Below are 22,184 nucleotides of genomic sequence, written 5' to 3'. Positions count from 1 at the left end.
ACAGAGCCAGAAAGCAGCTGTTCTCAACAGCACACTTCCGCTCAGAAGCTGCAGCGATGTGAGGGACAATTCATGCTCCTTTTCACATTGGTGCACCCTTTCAGTGGTCCTTGTGGCAGCTGTTGCTGTGCTTCCCCTAAACACTTGAACTGGAGTTGTACTAGGGCTGCATGCAGCAACTGGCAAAACATTCAGTAGGCAAAAGTCCTGATATTTTGGGGAACTGGACTAGGTATAGCATATGTTGTTTTCATGGTCTTTGTCCTTTCCTGGAGCATGAAGGATAATAATTTAGTCCCACACTCCAGCTGTCTATCTTAGAAGAAGTTGGCTATCTTATACTTGGAGGAAATTACCCCTGTGGAAATAGAAATAAAAATTTTGGGCTTCTTCCTTTTACTATGCAATGATAGTTTAATGACTGGAGGTATATTTGCAGCTTTACCACTTCCCTAATAGTGACTGTGAGAAAGTTGTTTCATCACATGATACTACAGTTTCTCCACATGTGGCATAGGAATAATTAAACTTACATTCTTCATGGAACATCATGAAGTGTCCATGTAGGAAACTGGAAGCTGAAAATATTTTAAGAGCATTTGGAACACCAGATTGAGAACACAATTTGTATGGTTTTGACATCAACTAGCACATCTTTTCTTGCTAGCTTGAGCTGGCATGTGGCAGTTGTGTTGGCAACTGGGACTGCAGCCAACATAGCTTTTGGAAATACATATATATGTACAAATATATACACACATATATATACACATACATACATATATATACACATATACATATAAGCATAATAATGGAAATCAGAAGCCTTATCCTGTCGTTTTATATCTGCTTGTCAGAAAGTATGACTTGACAGAAAAAAAAAACAAAACAAAAAAAAAAAACAAAAAAAAAAAACTTGGGGAAAAAAAACCTTGAAACATGACAGAGCAAATTTTTTCTGTGTTTTGCAGTGGTGTTTGGGAAATGCTGAATCCTGCTTTACTTGAATTGACTTCTTCAGAGCTTTTACTATGGAGAGAGCTCAGTGAACACGAACTTCTAATTAAAACAAATCTTCCTCTTGCTACTATCGTAAGAGTCATACTTAATTAATAAATTCAACCTCCAACTATTCATATTTGATTGTACTTTTAAATATGCATTAATATCAAGGTTAGATTTTTTGGAACATTTGGAAAAACTGGAAATGTAGCTGGAGCCCACTAGATGTCAGTGCCTTCATACCATAGACTACTGCAGCTCTGCTTGCTAGGCAGATAGGACTGGGTGTCCCAGAGAAGCGAGTGAGTTGTCCTGGGTCACAGGGATTGTCTATGTGATGTCATATTTTTACATAACTCTGGGAAACAGTTACAGGGCTGCAACCTATTTATTCAGATTGTGTGATGTAGTTCCTATCAAAGAATTTGTATGCAGCAGGACTTCCTTATGGAATAATAAGATTTATCAGAAGGAAACAAAAGGAGATATTTCTGACTGAAAGGGCATTCACTGACCTAAAAAGCAATTAGAGGGAACTATTACTAGCAAATAGTGCTTCATCTCTGACATTTTTCTCCAAAGGAGCCTTTCTACTCTAAAATGACAGCTATTCTGGCTTTAATATGAAGTTACAGCTTTGATTGTTACTTGGGAAAGTGAAATGTTAGATCTGAACACACAGTGCTCTGTCTCTGCCTGATGTCCACTTCTGTGTGAGGCAGCAAGTGTCTAAGGATTGCTGGAGAAATCAAATCTGGTCAGTACTGCACTGAGCAGTGCATACAAGGATGGGGAAGGAACAGTATATTAACAGGGTCACAGCAAATCTGCAGCTTTTGCAATAGCAGACTATTGCCAAAATTAACCAATGAACAAAGAAACACACTGGAGCAATGAATTTCTGACGTGGAAATGAAAGGTTCAATTATACCTTTAGAGCAGATGAAGTCATGAGCTGTGACAAATACTCAGCAGTGTTCCTGTGGTATCTAAAGAAGCTTCTCTCAAGCACATCTCTTTTAATAAGGCCTGTAATTATGTCATTGTGGAGCTGTGTGTCCCATTTCCTTTAATTATTTTCTACTCTGTGGATTGTGCCACTGTCATTAAAATGTGGTTTTGAGGACTGAAACTTGTAATTCATTCTTTGTTTAGGAGGTTCAGAGTGCAATGCTAATTATCATGCTAATTAGCCCTCACTGCTGGGTAGTGCTTGCGGTATTTTATAAACTATGACCAGATTTTTAGAAAGTTCCAAAAACTTATTGCTTTCTTTTTAAAATAAGCCAATCTTACAGCAAGTTCTGGGCAGCTAAAATTAAGAATTTTATCTGAGGTGGCTAGGGGTACCAAAGCCACAGCTCATAACAGTGGTGCTGCAGCAGAGGTCTGTCAGAGATGGTGAATTCTCAGTTCCCGGCTGTGGGTCCTACAGAGAACAAAGCCGTAGGCCTTTTGCACATGCAAAGACAAAATCTCCTTTGGAATTCAGGTACAATCAGGCACTTGCTCCAGAATGGATAATGAAGTGATTTCATGTCTACTTGAATTTAAAAGGTTGAAATTTAGCATTTAATTTTTATTACCAGGCACACATGGCTAGGTAATATTCTCCAAAGAGTATATGAAGTGAGTAGCTGCTTTCTGAAATTCCATTGCCAGCAATAGAAGAAAATACACACTGGCATGTTTACAAAGGATGCCAGAGGATGTGTTTGATTTTTATTTTGATTATTTCTCTCAAGCTTATTTTTAATATAAGTTGCTGACACTGCTATTACCTAGAATATTTAAAAAGTAACATTTCTATCAGTATGATTTTCTAAACAAAATGTACAAATTATAATTATGTATGAGTATATGTGTCTATGTACATATCTACCTTTGCATTTGTACAAGTGACCATGTTTGTATCACATGATCACTCAATTTTGCACAATTTATGATTTGCAAGTGATCTTTCCACACATCTATTGCAGTGTCTCAGATATTTTATGAATTGCCACCTCATCTGAATGTGGTTATTTAAAAATATGTGGCTTCTCTACAGTGTTTGACAATGTATTGCCAAAACAGCGTCACATACAGTCAGGTTACATGAATACTTTGTGTTTAACTTCAGGAAAAAAAAATAAAAAATTAATGGAAACACCCAGAAAGCAATTATCTGGAGGATCTAAAGCTCCCCAGAGGTCTCCAGGTTTCTTGTCCAGCTGGGTCTGACAGTAACCTCCTGGGTGCGCGGGGCACGTCCCGGCCGAGTAAGGGCGCAGCCGCTTCTTGAGGCAGCTTTGCGCCCCTCTTCTCCCGGGGAAGGGCCGATGCCGCCTCGCCGGGCCCGCGGGGGCTGCGGCCCTCACCGGCCCCGGCCGGGGGCAGTGGCGCTCGCGGGGAGCGACGGGCAGGGCCGGCCCGGGGACGGCACCACCGCCTCCCCCCGCTGCGAGAGGGGCCGGCACCGGCAGAGACAACGGCAACGGCAACGGCAATGGCAACGGCAACGGCAACGGCAACGGCAACGGCAACGGCAACGGCAACGGCAACGGCAACGGCAATGGCGCGTTGCTCCGGCAACGGCTCCCGGCGGCGAGGAGCGGCGGGCGCAGGTGGGGAGCCGCGGGAGGAGTGCGGAGCGGCACTGCCCCACAGCAGCGGTGCTGAGCGGACACTGCTCCACAGGACAGGTGCTGAGGGGACACTGTCCCCCAGGAGCGGTGCTGAGGGGACACTGTCCCGTAGGACCGGTGCTGGAGGGGGCGGCTCGCGGGACACCGCGTCGGGAGCCGCCGGCAGCGGGCGCGGAGGCCTTTGGTGAGGTGAGAGCCCGAGCGGGCCCGGGGCGAGGGCTGGCGATGGGTGACCTGTGCCCCTGAGCCTCCCCTCTGTGCTGGGGAGCGTGGAAGCGGGAAATAGCAGTTGTGAGCTTTACTTTGTCCTTCGAGTGCATTCCGTTTTCTGCTGTGGAAGGATTTGCTTTCTGCGCACCTTGTTTGTGAATTCAGTGCTGAGCAATTGCAAATTGGGAATTCTTGTGGAAGATTTCAGGAGCATTAGCTGTGTTACATCTCTGCTGTGACTGGGATTTACTTGGTCCAGTCCAGCAGTCCAACTGTAGTGGGAACAACCTGGCCTGCCAGTAATATTTCAGTTACTGATTCGTGGAACTCTAATATATTTTAATATATATTGTCTTGTTATACAGCATTAAATCAAAATGTCATCATTATCACAAGCATCCTTGTCTTTACCTGTACATGATTGTACTGCTCCTTCCTTGGACTTTGATCTTCAGGAAAAGTTTATTCTTCTTCACACTGTTGAGGCAAGTTCATTCTGTTCCTGTTAGGCTTGATATTTTAAATTGTATTTTTTTTGTTAACAAAGTTAAAAATATACTTCCTAGTTATAGATGTGACGGTGTTGATATTTCAAAAACTGGCTAAGTGACAATGCTGGACATGGCAACAACAGGATACTGAAACTATGGCAAAATTCTTCTTTGTTCTTTTCTGCTTACATCGATTTGCTATGATAAATCAAGCATGATGCGGTGATATTTCAAAAACTGGCTAAGTGACAATGCTGGACATGGCAACAACAGGATACTGAAACTATGGCAAAATTCTTCTTTGTTCTGCTTACATCGATTGGCTATGATAAATCAAGCGTGATGTTTAATCTTCCAAGGTGCTGTTTTCACTGGAAGTAATTAATTTCAAGAACTTGATTTTGGTTGTATATCCAGGAAAAAGCTACAGAGAGTTGCATTATGTTACACAAGTTGAGGTCTGCCAGGAATCTAATCCTGTAATAAAACAAGACACACATATATGCACATATGAAATAAAAAACCTTAGATGTTTGATTGTACTTATTTGCTGTCGGACAACAAGTGGAAACAGAGCAGTCTGCATTCTGATTCTATGAGGAAGTGATTATTTAAGATGGGAACTTCTCAAATTTGTTACTCATTTTCTCAATTATATGAAAGGCAATATGGGTATAAGGACTGAAACTCATAGTCTGACAAATCCTTTTGATGGAGATGCACCTGGCACAGACTGAGCACAGGAAAAATGGGTCCTGGTGGGTAGAGAAGGCAACACAATCCACTTCTGAACAAATAATGAGTAGTCAGTGGAGCATTGAGTGGAGTAAACAGGTAACTTTGTGCTTGGTGAAGGCATCTGTCATTCTGGAGTGCTGGGGCAGAGGCAGGAGAGAGGTGTTTGGAGAAGGGGTGAGGGTAATGACAGGTTCCTGGTGCCTGATAAGGAAGGGGGGGAATGGAATTCATTTAGGTTTTAGGTCTGATATGGCTCTGGACTTGCCATGGCATGGGCAGTATCATTTTCTTGAGCAGCTGGGCCTGGTGAAAAGCTTTTCCAAACTGGGAAAAGAGGAGAGCCATTGCTGCCTCCAAACTGGAAGAAGTCTGTTGTGCAAAACAGCAACATTGGAATCTGAGCAGGTCTTGGCCTTCACCTTCACTGGAGGTAGTCTGCCTTTGCCTTGTGGATTAGCTGTGTTCTGTGAGCAAACTATCTGAGGGTGCATCCTGTGGCATGGCAGGCTTTTATCCTTGTTGAAAGTCCTAAATGATTCTTTGATCTTTAAACTTTCTCTTAAAGGATTCTCTGGAGGAGCTGACTTGTTTTATGTTGATATCCTTGAATTAGCAATATAAGTGACCTAACTGGGAGTGAAATGGAATGTTACATAATTATGAATGCTATTTCAGGGACAAACATGTGTGCCACCTGGAGAAACAGGAAAACTCTGTTCACTGATTCAGCCAGATAAAAAGGATTGTCACAGAACTACAAAAGCCATCCAAGATGGGAAGTATTTTACTGATCTGAGCAAAGAATCTGACAGTCTAGAACACCAAGTAAGAAAACATGTAAGGCATAAACACAGAATCAATGGAAATGTGCATTTCTTACACAAGTCTGAAAGAAACATGTAGTCATATAGTCTTCTCCCACATTGTGGGAAGATTTTTTTTGTTATGTCCTGTGCACTAAGAAAATTCTTTAGTTTTTGACCACCAAGTAACTTGTGAGTGTGTGAGCTTTTCTAGTCGTATGTACCAGGTTTAAAAATATAGCAAACTATGTGTAGCCAATTTAAAACCATTGAAAAATACAAAATCAGTTATAATCAGAAGAAATTTATAATGTTTTCTGTGTTGCAGTTAAACAGTAAAAAAATTGACACTTGGATGCAGGAGCTAAGTGAAAGTGAAATTCAGAATACTGTAAGTAAATTAAAGTTTGATTCTCTCTGTTCTATGCTGAATATCTGAAATTGGCTACCTTGTAGAGTCATAAAATTTCTGGTGAGAGTGGCAAAGTGGGAGTATTTGTGATTTACCATTGAAATCTTAGTTTTACATCTGAAATGTTCATCACTGTGCATTTCTGATGCTTTGTTGTATACAGACATTAAAATAATTTCTTTGTTGGTTTTTTCCCATGAAGAATCTCAGGAAAAAAATACTTGAAAGGGAGAAACAGATTAAAGAACTTTCATCTATGCTCCAGTGTGAAAAAGTGAGTGACCGGTTCCATTAGACTGAATATTTTGTTCAAACATACTAGATTCCCAATTAAGAAAAATTATAAATTTTGAGTAAAACAATTATTTCAAAGACCTATGAAAAAACTAAAATCCTGAAAGGTGTTTCCTACAGAATTATCTTAAAACCATCACAACTGTATTCAAATAAGAATATAGTTATACAAATAAGGGTACAGTTATTCTTAACACTAATATCCTAAGGTAGCTTTTGACTTCTCATTTACTGATTCGCAATAGTGTGGGGAAAATGTACTTATAATGAATAATATGGAGTAAGCTAAACAGATACTGTTCACAGTTGGTTTCCATGGCTCTTTTAGGAAAGGTAGTTCAGACAACAGAGCTAATATCATCAAAGGCTGACAAGTCTGGCAAGAGGTCATTCATTCTGAAGGGGTTCAGTGCAAAAGCCAGCACTGAAAGGGAAGAATTGTCCTGTATAAGAGGGTACTGTAAAAGTTGGAAAGTTATTTTACTGGTGGTTTGGCAATCTGTGTTACAGACTGAATACCTCCAGGGCACTTGGTGTGTGTGCCATGCAGCATGGTTCAGCATTGGTGAGGGACAGCATAGGCTCAGTTAAACCTTTCAGGGGACAGCAGTGTACTTTGATATTTGCAACTCCTTGCAGGTTTTTAAGAGACATGGTTTTCTTTAAGAGTTTGGTTTGTTTTGTTTTTTTTTTTTTGCTTAACCAAATGAACATATCACATGGCTGCTCAATAAACTTAACCATAATAGAGGAGCCTTTGAGGGCTCTCGTCATGTCCTTGTCTTCATCTTGAAGTGAAAGAGCACATTTTCATGGAAGCATCTTTTTGCTATAGAACAGAAATGCTGAACAGAAAAGCCTATAAAAATTCTGAAGACCCCAATGCCAGCAGACCTCAGTGGTGATGGGATCTATGTGGCATACCAGTCTCCCTGACTGGAGACTACCTAATGTTGAACAATTTAGGGTGCCTAGCATCTGAAAGGATAAATAATTTCCTATGCTATTCCCTTGTTCCTTACATTAATTTCAATACATGGCATTTTCATCAACACTTGAGTGAATCTGCCTTTCTTACTGGTGTCTATAATGAACACTTCCACTGTTACATTATTTTAGTCTTTTGCAGTCTATACTGACAATACAATACTTATCTACCCTATTACTTCTTACTTAGAATGAGCCAAAGAAATCAAGTTGAAAGAAATTGCATAGAATCATCTGACCTGAGTGCTGGTGACATAATTTTCCTCTTCCCTTATGATTTACATATCCCCCAAAATTAGAGTTTGAATTAAATGTATCAATAGTTCTAATAGGAGATGGTGGTCTTTGGAATTCAATGAAGATCAGTTCAGGTCTAATTAGTCAGAGCACAGCTGATCAGTGTGGCTTAGTGTTAGTCATCCTGCTAGCTGGATGCCTTTCCTTAGCCTGAGTTCATGCTTCCAGGCCTTTTTCCTGCTACGTAAATTCAGATTAAATATTATATGTAAAATTATACATAAAAGGTTTCAAGTTGGTGATTTCTGTTTAACATTAATACAGTTAGTAGCAAGTTACTGCCTGTGAATACGCTTGTAGAGCATGTTTTATCTTTTCCAGGTTTTGAGGACATTCAAATGTCAGAAACTACAGTAGAGTAGAAAAAATACAGAAAGCATCATACAGCATTGTCCAATAAATTTGTGTTTGTCTTTCCTAGATCAAAATACAGAAAGGGGACCGCTTCTCAAGATCAGTAAAGGAAGTACAAGCTCACCTGCAGCGTCAGATTGAAAGAAAAGAAGCAGAAAATTATGAATTAAAAGTGAAAATACAGGTCAAAATATTTTACTTGTGTTTCAGTTTCTTGGAGAAAAAAAACAAACAACAACAAAAATAAAGCCTTGCTGTGGACTGTTTTGAAATCAAACTACTGGCAGAAGAAAAATCCCAAACAGTTAAAATCATAAACATTTATGTTTTGCAAGATCTGCCTGACCACTATTTGAATTGCAAGGTTGCTTGTTGTTTTTTTTTTTTTTTAGTTTTCTCAACTTATGCACACTTGAACAGTTCTGGTGAAGCAAAGTGAAACATGCATAGAAGTGTTTGCACTCACTTAACTGTGCTGTCTAGAAGAAAGTCTCCATATGGTCAAGAGATAAGCAAGTCCCTATGGTGACTTCCTATTCTAAAAAAACAGTGACAGCCACACCCTGTTTCTTCTTATTGTCTGTGAAGAATCGATAAGTCTCTTAATACTGACTGAAAGTGAAACACTTAAGACTAATGCCTAATCTCAGTTTGTTTAAAGTAGATTAAATTATTTCCATTTTCTGTTCTAAAAAGAACAAGTTAAATTTGGGTGTTTGAATCAGTTACTGGCTTCAGAAAAAGGCAAGGAGGAGGTCAAGTGTAAAAGGCTGGAGCTGTATGTGGCCTCAGAATACAGTATATGAAACTTGTCGAGAACATAGACATGAATGAGAAAACACTGGCTAAAAACAATGTATTTCTAATTTCCAAAATTTTTTACTAGCATACATCCCCTGCTAATTGAATCATTTGAGATGTTTACCCAACCTGTATCAAGGCAATTTCAAATCACGTCTATGTCTGCATAAATGCCTTATGTTTTCTTCTAAATAAAAATTGCTTTCTTGTTCTACCAGGACAATTATAGAATTCCAACAACATCTTCATTAGATAAAATAACTTAATATGCAGCTGTATTGTCATTCAATCTCTATTTAAAAGCTTTGTTCACTTTCAGAAATTGCTGAAGTCTTTTGCTAGCTTAAATTCTGGAGATGGTTTTGTAAATAACTAGACAAAAGCTTGTAAAAGCTTAAAAATATGAAATTAATTCTCAATTCGAATTTATCTCAACCACTAATTCCCGAAGCACTTATTCTTAGTGTGATTCTGACCTCCTGTGGTTATAACAGGGGATAGCAGCTGTTGACTTATACTGACACTTGAAATTCATTCACAGACTGAAATTTTGTTTGCTGTGTTTATTGAAAGTGTTTATCCACCACCTTAAGTCACATCTCTGTAAATGAGGTGCCCTGTAAGCATTTATATAGCAAAACCACTTTTTATATATTTGGGTCTTTTTATAATTTCCTTTTTTGTTGAAGTAGTACTTCTGCTTTTTGGTGAATCCCAGTACCTGAGACCATCTTTCTTTCATTTGGAAAACCACAAACATTTTGTTTTGGTTGTGTAAAAGTTTTGGGGCCATTAGCAGAAGCTGGACTGAGAGATATCCCCTCATGCATAATATGCGTATTTTTATAGCAGCTGTCAGTGAGTATCTTGAATAAGGCTGGCACATTCACAGATTCAGTAGTTAACTAGTAGTAGTAATGTAGTGTCAGACCTAGGCTAAAAGGAAGGAAACAAATGCATTAATCATTCCCACAATTTGGATATTTATCACGCTGGCACATTCACAGATTCAGTAGTTAACTAGTAGTAGTAATGTAGTGTCAGACCTAGGCTAAAAGGAGGAAGCAAATGCATTAATCATTCCCACAATTCGGATATTTATCATTGAACTGAGAAAGCTGACACTGCTGGCTTCCCTACATTACTGCAGTTTGGTGGAAGAATAGTAAGAGATATGAACAAGATTTAGACTTGTCTTTATGAAACTAATTTTCTATTGGTAGCATTTTTGATAAGTGGATCTGAGATTCTCCTTGAAACAGTCTGGTATTGCTCTTAATGAATATCATCATGTAGTGTTTTAATGTCTGTAGTTGTTTTCCATTCATATTTATGTGGTATATAGATGAATAATACAAAAGTCATGAAGTTAGAGAGATTGGCTTCCTGCATGCTTCCTGCATGGAATGGGATCAGTCTTCATCAGAGTGATGTAAACATCTAGCTAGTCAGAAATAATAGCAGCAATACAAAAGATAATATAATAGCCATCACAGAGCCCAGTTCCCATCTTGGCTGCTTTGTACATGTTTTCATAGTATTATTAGATGCATTAAAATGCATTTCTGCTTGTTTATAAAAAATACTTTCTTCACTAAACAAATCTATGTCATTAATAAAGCAGGGCCATTTTATGCACAGAAAAAAATCAGAGATCTTGCAAGAAAATAGTATATTGTAATCTAATCACAGTCCATATAATAATACATATACTTAGGAAAAGATCCCAGCCTTTCCTAGCCTCCTGATTTCAAAAAAACACAAATTCAAGATATTAACTTTCATAATAAAATTTCATATACAGTCATACAGCCTATCTCAGGACCTGGTAGTGTGTGTGTCACTAGATTCACAGCACATACTATAATACATCAGTGCATATCACTGGTAACATCATTAAGGTGATATTCTTTACAGAAATAGTCTGATGAAACCATTTTATTTTCCTCCTCATAAATAGGTTTAACATCACCATGCCTCCTATGTGGAAATTCTGCATTCATTTGCAAGAGCACACAGACATGGTTGGATTGCTGTCTTTCCCCCTGCTCCTGCCTGCTCCTGCACCTTCTCAACCTCTTCATCTTTGTAATGACTTTCTCTCTGTGCTTTTCTTGTCGACTGTTGTACTTAGCTAGCTCCTTGTATCAACCACAAGGTTTGAGATACCAAGATTATATGGAAACAGATGTTATAAATTTAACAGCTCTTCCTAATTATTTTATTTACACAAAATTATCTGTAAGGCTTGGAATTTGAAGAGTTTATTTTAATTATGCTGCAGACTCTAGAAAATAAAATAGCAGAGTGGCAACATCAAATTGGTGAATACAAGTGCAAGAAGTTAGCCTTAAAGGAGACAAGTGAGCAAAAGAAGATAGCTCTGGAAAAAGCAGTAAGGACCCAGAAACTAAGAGCTCAACGCTTACAAGAAGCTGTGAAAGATGTAACCTCTAAAATAAAAGAACATGTGAGTGACTATGCTGTGAGCAATGCTGTGTTGTACTGTTTGAAATTGAACAACTGTGGAAAATAGAAAAATTTGTTTGATTATGCTGTGCTTGTATGTCTTTTGTTTTGTTGCTCATTGTTAAGGAAAAGGTTGCTATAGGTATCCTGAAAGCTATTACTGTTAACTGCTTTTGTTTTGTTAAAATTTAGTGGTTGTCTTAAGTCAAGAGGTTGAACATTTTAAGCTGTAGGAAGTAAGAGTAGTGTCATCAGCTTTTGGTTAAACCTCTCCTCGTCTTCTTATTAGTCCTCTATGGATAAGCACTGACTCACTCAGAAATACAGTGTACTGACTGAGAATCCATGAGGTTTGAAGTGTTAGTTTTCTTTATTTATTAATGTGTGATGTCTCATGTGGTTACTTAGCTTTTAGTTTCCTAGATGCTTGCTCTGAACCTTTTCAAAATCCAAGTCCAAGTTGTTCCTTGCGTTGCCTGTTAATAGTTGGTAATTGTTCAAAAAGGCCAGCTGCATCAGAACTGTGCTTATTGTCCTATTTGGATTTCCTAAGAAGAGTATGTTTTCATACTCTTAGGTGTGTTATAATTATTTTGGATATGTCAGTATTAAAGATATATTTTTCCACTTAGTGTACCAGGAGATGATTAATAATGGTTTTTGTATTCTTGGATCTTTTTGAGAAGACAGTAGTGAATCTTTAACTAAAATTAGCAGTACAGAGGGACAGCAACTACTTCCTGAACTTCTGATGTTTTGTAGTCACACTTGTTTCCTTCCTCATTGAAATCCTAGTGTACTTTCAAGATAGCCTGTATTGGTTAATTATCTCTTTTCATTTAAGGGATTTTACCTAATGTTTCATTTCTCACCTAGCTAGCATTTTTTATTCTTAAAATATTTCGGCACAATTTTATTAATTTATTTAATGATGAAATTTATATGTAGTAGAGATGTATTGAAGACAATTTTTTTGGTAAGAAAAGATTGTCATCTTAAATTTTGAAGTATTGTATTCTACAGTTGATATACAGTACCATTGTTTAACTGTCTGTGCCTTGAAAGTAAGTATACAGTTAGACTCTGATTTTTAAAAAATGTGGGTAATTTTGTTGATTTTATTTTGAGAGGAGAGAAAATTTATATTGATTTGTACAAGGGAGATTCAATAAAACCATCTTATATTAAATATCTCTATTATCTACAAATTTGTAGAATTAAATGGCATTCTTCAGTGGCATTCTTTCATTACATAATTTGTAATTTCTGCATTCTCTAGGAAGTCAAACTGGGTGAGATACTGTCAGCCTCTGATGTCTGGAAAAACCGTCACGATAGAATATTTGAAGAAAAGACAATGTTAGAAGTTCAAATAGAAGATCTTGAGAAGTAAGTTGGACTGTTGTTCGTTTTTGTTTGTTTATTTCTGTCGTCACAGGATATTGATATTTAGTAGGTGCAATACTCAGTGTTGACAATGTAAATGAGTTTTTAAATATTTTAAAATTCTGAGCAGAATTTAGAAGTTGGAAATATGAACAAACTTAAGATCTGTAGCCTCCCCTCTGTTGAATTTCACTTCTTTTGAAGCTTTATTCCCCTTTGCCAGTAAAGAACATATTCTTTTTCCTGCATACTTCTGATCAGCCTGAACTTGCTGGCAGCTCCTATGTGGCCTCCACATAACCACTTATTTAATAACTGATTCAACAGCTTGAGTGTTAACCCTTGTGTTTACAGAATAGAAGAAGGTTCTTTGTCTTCTAGGTCCTACTTCTGACTAGTGAAGGCCAAATTATTTCAGTTCCACTAATGTCTCACCTCAGTAGAGGATAGAGAATGGTTCCTCTTAGATGCCATTAGAACAGTTCACTCATGTAAGGAAAAGCAGAATAAAATTATCCAAACTACACAGTCAAATCTTAATCTTCACTTATCCTTAAGTGAGGGATATGTTATTTTTTGGGCAGGCAATGACAAATATCCTTTTACCATTTCTGTTGTTAGAAATATGGACTGTGATTTAAACCAGCAAAAGAAACTGTTAGATGTCTTTATTCCAGGTCTAAGGAAATGTTTATTTCACAAAGAACTTGCTTCATGCTCAAGTATTTAACAGCTCACATTAAAATTACTTAAATATTTTGGATTTGCCTCAGAAAATCTGACATTTCTGAAAATACTTGCAGTATATTTTAAAATTTAACCAGAGAACGGGTAGATGACATCAGTCCAGAAATCTGTCTAGCCCACTGTTGGTCCAGTGTACATAGGATGGCATCTAAGAAAGAACAAATACTATTCTGCTTCCAGCTGGGTTTTGCTGTTTTCATTTCAGCTGAAAATACAAGTCTTTGCTTGAAATGTGCCATTCTAACAAGACTTATTTGTCAACAGCAAAACAAATGTTGTGAACTTTATTAACCAAAAGAAGCTCCAAAAAATGAGGCATAGCATAATTTGCTGCTTTTAATAATGGAAAGCAACATTCCTAAAGTAGCTAAGGAGTGTTCTTAGTAGGGCATTATGTGATATACCCTATAAATTCAATATAGTTACATTTTGTACAGTGTGCATATACAAAGTTCTCTTGGAAGTATCATTTGGTGTTCTATAATTGAGCTAATACAAGTTCCTTGGAAGAAGAAGAGGAGAAACTCTTCTGTTTCAGAGAGTTTATTTCAGAATATGAGTAGATAATCCTTTCTTTGGATGTGTAAATGCATTCCCCCTTTTATATATATATATACACATACAATGAAGGAGAATGTGTTAATGTTTGATTTCATTTTCATACTGAGAGTTTTGGAAGCATTGTGTGTCATAGAGAACTTGCCTGTCTTACAAGTCAGATCAGAGGCCTGATGGAAGACGTGGAAAGAAGGGAGGAATGGAGAAGAAACTCAGAAGAGGAAATTCTTGGAAAGCTAAATTCCATTAACTCTGAAAATGAAAAGATTTACCTTGAAAACGAAAAATTAAAGGTGAGATTATAAATCACTGTTGAATGGCTCTACATTTCTCATACATTAATGAAGTAACAACATTAATTCTCTTTGGACCTTCTGTTTAGGGACCCCAGACCTGCAGAATAAGGTTTGCATCTGTTTATAATAGTAAGGACAAATGAGATACTGAATTTTCCAGTGGAAATTTATGGCAAAGCTAGGAACAGGATTGTCTGCTAATCAGGATACTATTTATTTTACTGTTAATAATTCCACAACTGCTTAAGTAGAAATTGTTATTTTATGTTTGTTAAACTTTCTTTCAAATTAAAGAACTGAGTTTACCTCAGTTATTAATTTCAATTTTGAAATAGTTTGCAGGTTTTGACCATCTGATATAAGTGTTCTCATGAGCTGACAAATGAACTATAGACTATCCTTTTTGTTTGACAGGAAAAATACCACACTTCCTAGTGCCAGCCAGTTACTTGCTAGTAATATCATATTGTAGAATGCATTATTTTAGTAACACTCTTAACATTTTTATATTTTCTGGTTTTGATCAAGGCTTCCCTTGCTATATTGGAGAAAAGTACAGTATCTGTTGAATATGAATTGCTTCATCTACAAGAAAAAGCAAAGCTGCAGGAAAACCTTGTAGAACAGCATAAAAATGAGGTGACTTACCATGTTTGAATCTTCAAGTATGTTTTTTTTTTTAAATTGTAAGCCATTTTGAGGAAATGATAAAGGTTTTGTTTGTCATAAATCCATCTTGTTGTCATGGGGATTGTAATATTTTTGTAATATTGAATATGAAAGAAGAAATTGCTTCTTTCATATGGAAAGAAGAATATGGACCATATGGAAGAATAGTCTCCACAGAATTACAAATACACATTGTCTGTACTGAATTGTGTGAAGCCCACTTGAAGCCAACAAGACAAGATTGCTTTGACAAGATTGGCTTGCTAAAAAGCGGGTTAGTGACCCAATAAACTAGATATTTTAAAAGTTTGCATCTGGTGTCTTAAGTGGATATACTGTTGATATTTTACCTCTACTTGGCCATATTTTATCTTCATGTTCCTGAGAGTGTATCAGTATTCAAGTAAGTTCAAGAAATTCAGGTTCATTCAAGAAATATGTCTTAGGGTTATGAGTATAGGGTTATACGAGTTCTTTTCTCTCAGTGGATAAATCCACATAGAAATACCAGCAAAACAAGCAAACCAAACTTATAATGGGCTTTTTATAAATTCATTTTTTGTATTTGTCTTTATTCACACAGAAGTTTTAGAACATTGATTCAAATATGTATCTATTTATACTATAGTATAGACACAATTTCACTGACATTCTTCACTTACTGATTTATTTTAATCACTGACAAGAGAAAGGAAAGACATGATACAAAATCTAGAGTAGAGCCAGAGAGCCTTGTCTTTGGAATGCATCATCACAACTAAAGTTGCTTCCAGCTTTAAGATGGTAGATGTAGTTCCAGTTAACAGCCAGCCTTAAGCATTGAATGGAGAGTAATTCCCTAGCTCAGGGCTGTAGTGACTCCAGATGGGAAGTGTCAGTGACAGTTGTTATGTGGGGAGAGAGGTGTGAGTCGTACTGGCTGCTTCTACAGCACAACTGTAGCTCATTCTCCATTGTTGGTAGCCCACTGCTGATATGACAGTGCTCTTTACCTGGTAACCCTTTTGTACTTGCTGTGACAAGTAGGATAATGAAAATAAAAATGTCAAATAATGACAAATTTTGAGATCCTATTTAGAAGTCAGAGGTATGAAGGACCTTGCAAATGTATGTGAAAAATGTATGTTGTCCTAGGTTAAAAAAAGACAAATTGCTGTGGAAGAATTGAAATCCAGATATAAAACAGTCTTAAATGAAAACAGAAAAATAATAGAAAACAAAGGCTTAGAAGCAGATAAGGTAAGTTTTGCAGTAATAAAGAATGTTTCCAAACAATTCTGTAGGGCAAGATCTTTTCTATATTTTTGTCATCTTGTTAGAAGTCACAAGGTACTGTCTCTTGGTTTTAAATTTCTGAGAGTTTTACCGACTGCTGTCTAAAGCTGGTGCTTTTTGGATACTACACAATTGCAAAGAATTGAGCAATGATTCCTAGCACAATTATTAAGTAGTTTGGCTACTATTTTAGAATTCCAGAATTCCTTTATCACTTTCAAAAGTGTGATTTTATTGTTGGTGATTTTCAAACTATCTTTTTGACAGAACAGTTGTGAAAGTTGTATATGGAAGCAAACCTATTGTAAGTTCTTTTTTTTTAACTAACATTTAAGATTGAGACTCCATACAGAGATGAGTTATAAATTTTTCAGCAGATGGAGCTGAACACTGGAAGAGACAGCACATTCTTAAGCATCAGAAAAGGACTTGTATCCTTGTCAGTTTTTTATAAAATAGGTGATATGTAACTTCTACAGAATTTTAGCTTTATTACCTACATGAAAATCCATTAAGTATTACAATTAATTTATGATTTTACATTTACATTTTTCTCCTGTGATGCTGCTATGTAGGTGAGGCACAAAATGGAGGCTGAGTTAAAGGAGTTAGAACATGTTTGTGACTTGCTGAAAGCAGCTGAGGAAAACCAGCAAAAGCTTCTGGCCTGGGAAAGGATCCATGTGCAGAAATGCAAAACCCTCAGGGAGCTGGAGCTTCAGGTGGTTAGAACATGCTGATTTCTAAAGATAAATGAGAAAATTATGTGGAAAAAAAGTCACTGGGGCATTTTACTATTAGTGTGTGTGACAGTAGTGAGGTATCCTTTGTTATTTTTTTCATAAATCAAAATTTCTGTGAAAATCTTCATAAATCATAAATCATTTTCTGTGGAAATTAGATAATGCAAATAAAACTGTTGCCAACTGTTTTTATATGAATTCATTATGTGGCAAGACTTGTAAATTTTAGAATGAGTATATTCTTGATCTTTTTGAATACATATGTCCTGAGATGTATTGCAGAATTCTTCCCTGGAAATAAATGCAAATTTAGATTTTTTTTTTTTTTTTTTGTATCTAGTAGAATAATTTAAATATACATTAGGTTTTGTTTTAATGGCAAATTTATAAGCCATACAATATTTAATAAGATAAGTTATATTCTTGATGATGTATAACATTTTAAAATGTTTTAGTTGAGTAAGTACTTTTAAAATATGCTTTAATAGGATAATTGCATTTTTTAGCTGTATTTAACACTAATGCTTGTATTTTCTCTAAAGCCTCAAAATGAATTTTCCTGGACTCTTTTTTTCTCTGACATCAATTTCTATGGCAGGGTAGGTTTGGGGTTTTTTTGTTATTGTTTTTTGTCTTTATTTTAATGTCCTTTTAAGTGAGAAGAGCACAAATGACAAAGGTTTTTAAGTTAGTGGGGTGGGGAAGGGGCCTAATCATCCTGCTATGTCAGTAAGAAAACTACAGGTGAAGTACTGTGAATCTCTGTGGTCCTATAGACTTTATATAAAACATTGCTCTTGATTTTTGATTCTTCCAGGAATGTTCATCAACTCCTAAATCTTAAAGTACTTAAGCAATAATTAATTTTGAGGTGCAAAATTTATACATCATATAAAATTACGTATGTAGTTTTAATCTAACTACGTGTTTACTTGAAAAATGCAGAAGAACCTCTTAAGTATAGCAAAATAATTGGAAATATACTCACTAGTCTGGTGGAACAGTAGTTAAATTTCAGCATTAAGTCTTTGTGATTGATGTACTGTACCCTTGACTCTATGACCAGAATTTTGGAAAATTCCTTTTGGAGCAATTGCTCCTGGGTTCAGCTGGACTAATTTCTGCTACCACCAGTCTGCTGCTACCTGAACAGCCTGTAATTCTGATAAACACAATCAGGCAGATGGGCTCAAATTGCTGGATGGGACTGCTTGAGGCAGTCCAAAGAATGGTATGGTCACCCCTTAGAAGATGGCACCCACCGGCTGTTGATGTGCCTGTTTGTTGCTATCGTGCTGTTGATGGGTGGAAGAAGGAGCAATAATCTCATTGCTACTGAGATTTGAAAGAACACATGTAAAAGTTTAGCACTTTGGATGCTGGGCAGGAGAAGACTGTCTTCTTGCTGCTGATGTATCTCTTTTCATGAACTTGTCTTTTTTGATATTTTCCTCTTTCTGAAATTCTTTGCCAGTGCCGCACTGTTCTCCTGTGATAACTGTTTGTATATGCAGTGTTATTTTATACTTCCTGTGACTGTAGTGTGAGGGAGCCTTTTTTGCTGGTCAGGTAGACCTGCCCAACTCCTAATACACAAGGCTGCATGAGCAGCACATGGAGTTTTCTAGGACTTTGTTACATAGCAGGTTTTCAGCCTTAAGGTGTTCACACAAAATTTTAGTCTCCAACTTTAGCTGTATTTTACTAATTTAAGATAATTATACAAGGTACAATAATACAAGATAACGTTTATTTGATTATAGTATAGCATTTGTCTGAATGAACATAGCATTTATCTGAAATTACAATTACATTTCTTTTTGGATTTTAATGGACAGACTTACTTTTCTCCAGTAAGATCCTGTATACAGGTCTCTTCAACTAGAAACAAATTGTCATTTTCACAGGATAACCATAGTGTAACTCCTATGGGCAATCTTTGCTTACAAGGAGAAATCTGTAACATTCAGAAGAAATATTATGATCTTCAAAGGTAACTTGAAAAATCTGATTAAAATTAATTCCTACATTTTCTGCTATAGAGAATTATAATGCATTGACCTGTTTTGCATAAAGGCAATTAGGACAGGTGGAATATCAGAATGAAGAACTTGCTTACCAACTCAGGAAAGAAGATGAGAGTCTTCAGAGCAGCAAATTGCAGCTTGAAGAGAAAATTGCAGAATATAATGCATTGACCAGACAACTTGAATCTGCTTTGGAAGAAGGGAGAAAGATGGTATTGGTGATTTAATACCTCTCTCAATCTTGTTTGCTACTTTCTATTTAAAAACAGCATTAAAAATGAGCTTGAGAAAAAATTATGTGATGAGACTATTTTGCACGTAGAGAGAAACACTAAACAGTTACTGTGACTCTCTGCATGTTTTAAATAAGGATGGAACAACTAAATTTCTTTGTCAGGTTTGGATACTGTGGGAAAAAATACCAAGTTTCAGTTTACAAATGTTTTATTATAATTTCTTTTTAAACTGACAAATCAAGATTCTTTAACCACCTTATAGTAAATCCCACACATATGGCAAAAAGTTTCTATACAAAAGCTTAATTTTACCTTTTCTTTTCTTTGTTATAAAAGCCCACAAGAACGTTTGTGTTGAAATCCTTCTCTTTTTAGATTAAGAATTTGCATTCTTTCTATATTAAGCAGAATTTTATCATTTGTTGAAATTATGCAAACAGTTAATCAAATTCAAGAGGAAATGTACGAATTTAGATTGTAGTGAATTATATTAGTTTAATCAGAAAAAATGTATGAAGTTGTAATTTCAGACTAAAAATGTAGAAATAAACATCTGATTTTTTTCACTACTGAGGATATTTTCTTGGTTTTGAGAAAAATAAGCTAAAAAGTGTTTCTCTCCCACTGTATTACTTTTTTTTTTTTTTTTCCAAATTGAAACAGCTTTCAAATTTAGCCAGAATATTTCTCAGTTTTGTTTAAGCCCTGGGCATGGGAAATAAATTAAGTATTAGATTAAGGAATAGGAAATAGAGCTATTAATTTTAAGAGATAAGAAAATAATTTTATTTGGGCTTTAAGAGTAAATATATATGTAATACATATATATTTATAAATATATTGTGTGTATATATATATATAACACATATATATCTTTTCTCTCTCATTACTTTTATAGGTAGCTGAAGAATGGGAAAAAATGTCATACAAAGAACAAGCCTTTCAGACAAAACTGTTACTTCTTGAAGCTGAAGTGAGAAAGAGGCAAGAAGAAAAAAACCAACTCCTCTGCTTATTTCACCATGTGAGTAAATAATGCTGTTTGTGATTTAAGAAATCACTTACCATGTCACCATTTACAAAAACAAGTTCCTTTTACTGAAAACACATTTGAGGCACACTTTTCAGAGCAGTAAATTAATTCAACTTGACAATATACTTCATACACTGACATTTCCCATCAACCTAACAGATGTCCAGTCTAACTAAATCACTTGAATAACATTGAGTTTACAACTTTTACTCAGCTGAGTTTTCCCCGCAAGACAAAAAAAAAAGTCTGAAGTTGTAATTTCCCTCAGATCAATTGTGTTCAGTAAGCATATCTACATTTGATTAGATGCATAACAATCCCATAATGATGTAGTGATAGCTTCTTTTTCTTTCCTGGTTAATGACAGTAATCTGAATTTATAATTTTTATAAACTATTGTAGGCCTTTTTTGATATTGAGTCTATCCAAACACGTGTGGTTTAGTCCTGACAGAACATAAATAAAAGATTCAATCCTTTGAAGCTTTTTTTAGCCTTGCTTTTGTGGAGCCTCTGAAAACTTTTACAGGTAAATAAAGCTATAAAAATTAGGTACTTTGCATCTCAGATTATTATGTTCATTGATTTATATTTTGTTTCTAAGTTTCTATGCATTTTTCTTTTTTCATTAGAATGAAAAGCACCATGAAGTACATTTGAAAGAGCTGGAGAACAGCCTACAGAAGTCAGTGATCAAGAACCAGAGCATACAGAATTATGTGCAGTTTTTGAAAGATGCATATGTAACAATGTTTGGCTGAATTCTTTAATCTGTTTTTATAGTAGAGAAACTTGTCAAGATTGGGCTCCCACTCTTCTTGGAGGCAAAGCTGTTGAGGCCTTATGTTATTTTGACAGATTACATTTTATAATGTGAATTCTTCCCTAGGAAAACATCTGCTCTGGGCAGGAGAAACAGGTCAGCCATGGCTGTGTGTCCTACTGGCTGGGCACATGGGGAATGGAGTTGATGTTCCTGAGCATTGTGTTATCCATGCTACAGCCATGCAAAAGCCAGTGCATGAGAGCAGAAGCAGGTGGGTATGTCTGGGTTATACACACAAAATGGGTCTGTGAATGTCCTGGCCTGTAAAATCTTATCTGGGTCCTTTTAGTCCATGGTAAATGCAGGTGATCACAGATTGGTTTTCAATTCAATGATATCTAACCTATTAAAACAGGCAAAAATTAAGATCATTAGGTTCCTTCCCTTTTTTTCCCATGCAGTTTAGCCCCACTATAGCCCTACACTACATGGGAAAGTTGCCACCACAAGGCTGTCCCATCCAGCCATTTTCCTCTATATCTCATCATTATGCTCAGAAATACACTATAGTAGTATTTTATAAATATGAGTAGGAAAATTTTTTCCTACTCATACAGGTATAGGTATAGCCCTGATACAGGTATAGTTTAAGCTCTGAATGTGCTGATATACCCTGGTGATGCAGCTCCAGTGAGATATTTAAGTATTTTTCTCAGTTCAAGAGCTGCTGTTCAATAAGACTGACTTGTGCCTCAAGTAAAACACAGGTAAATATTCAGCTGATGCAGGATTAGTACAAGAAACAATTCCTGATTTCATTTCAGTTGTAAATTCTAATTAGTTTTGTAGATATATGTTATGTTATGTTTTTAAAAATAGTACATTCCGTTAAATATATGTGATTTACAATGTGTACTTAAATAATATTTATTTTTTGACCAAAAACTTGTTTGTTTATGCATAG

At 36.2% G+C, this 22,184-nt stretch overlaps 1 protein-coding gene across 1 annotated transcript; it reads left to right on the top strand.

Moving 5' to 3' along the window:
- Positions 1-4,216: 4,216 nt before the first annotated feature.
- On the top strand, positions 4,217-21,284 carry ODF2L (outer dense fiber of sperm tails 2 like). Its single transcript, XM_041421723.1, has 14 exons — positions 4,217-4,318; positions 6,200-6,262; positions 6,486-6,557; positions 8,283-8,399; positions 11,301-11,486; positions 12,765-12,874; positions 14,334-14,469; positions 15,001-15,111; positions 16,276-16,380; positions 16,992-17,138; positions 19,067-19,152; positions 19,236-19,398; positions 20,321-20,446; positions 21,087-21,284. The coding sequence occupies exons 1-14, from the start codon at positions 4,217-4,219 to the stop codon at positions 21,213-21,215; spliced, it is 1,653 nt and encodes a 550-aa protein (XP_041277657.1). The 3' UTR covers positions 21,216-21,284.
- The last annotated feature ends 900 nt before the right edge of the window (positions 21,285-22,184 follow it).

This window comes from Onychostruthus taczanowskii, unplaced genomic scaffold (genome assembly GCF_017590055.1).
Source record: "Onychostruthus taczanowskii isolate IOZ18803 unplaced genomic scaffold, ASM1759005v1 scaffold7, whole genome shotgun sequence".
In the NCBI taxonomy this organism is placed as follows: domain Eukaryota; kingdom Metazoa; phylum Chordata; class Aves; order Passeriformes; family Passeridae; genus Onychostruthus; species Onychostruthus taczanowskii.
Note: the sequence above shows the minus strand (reverse complement) of the source record. Positions and strands in the feature narration are given on the sequence as shown.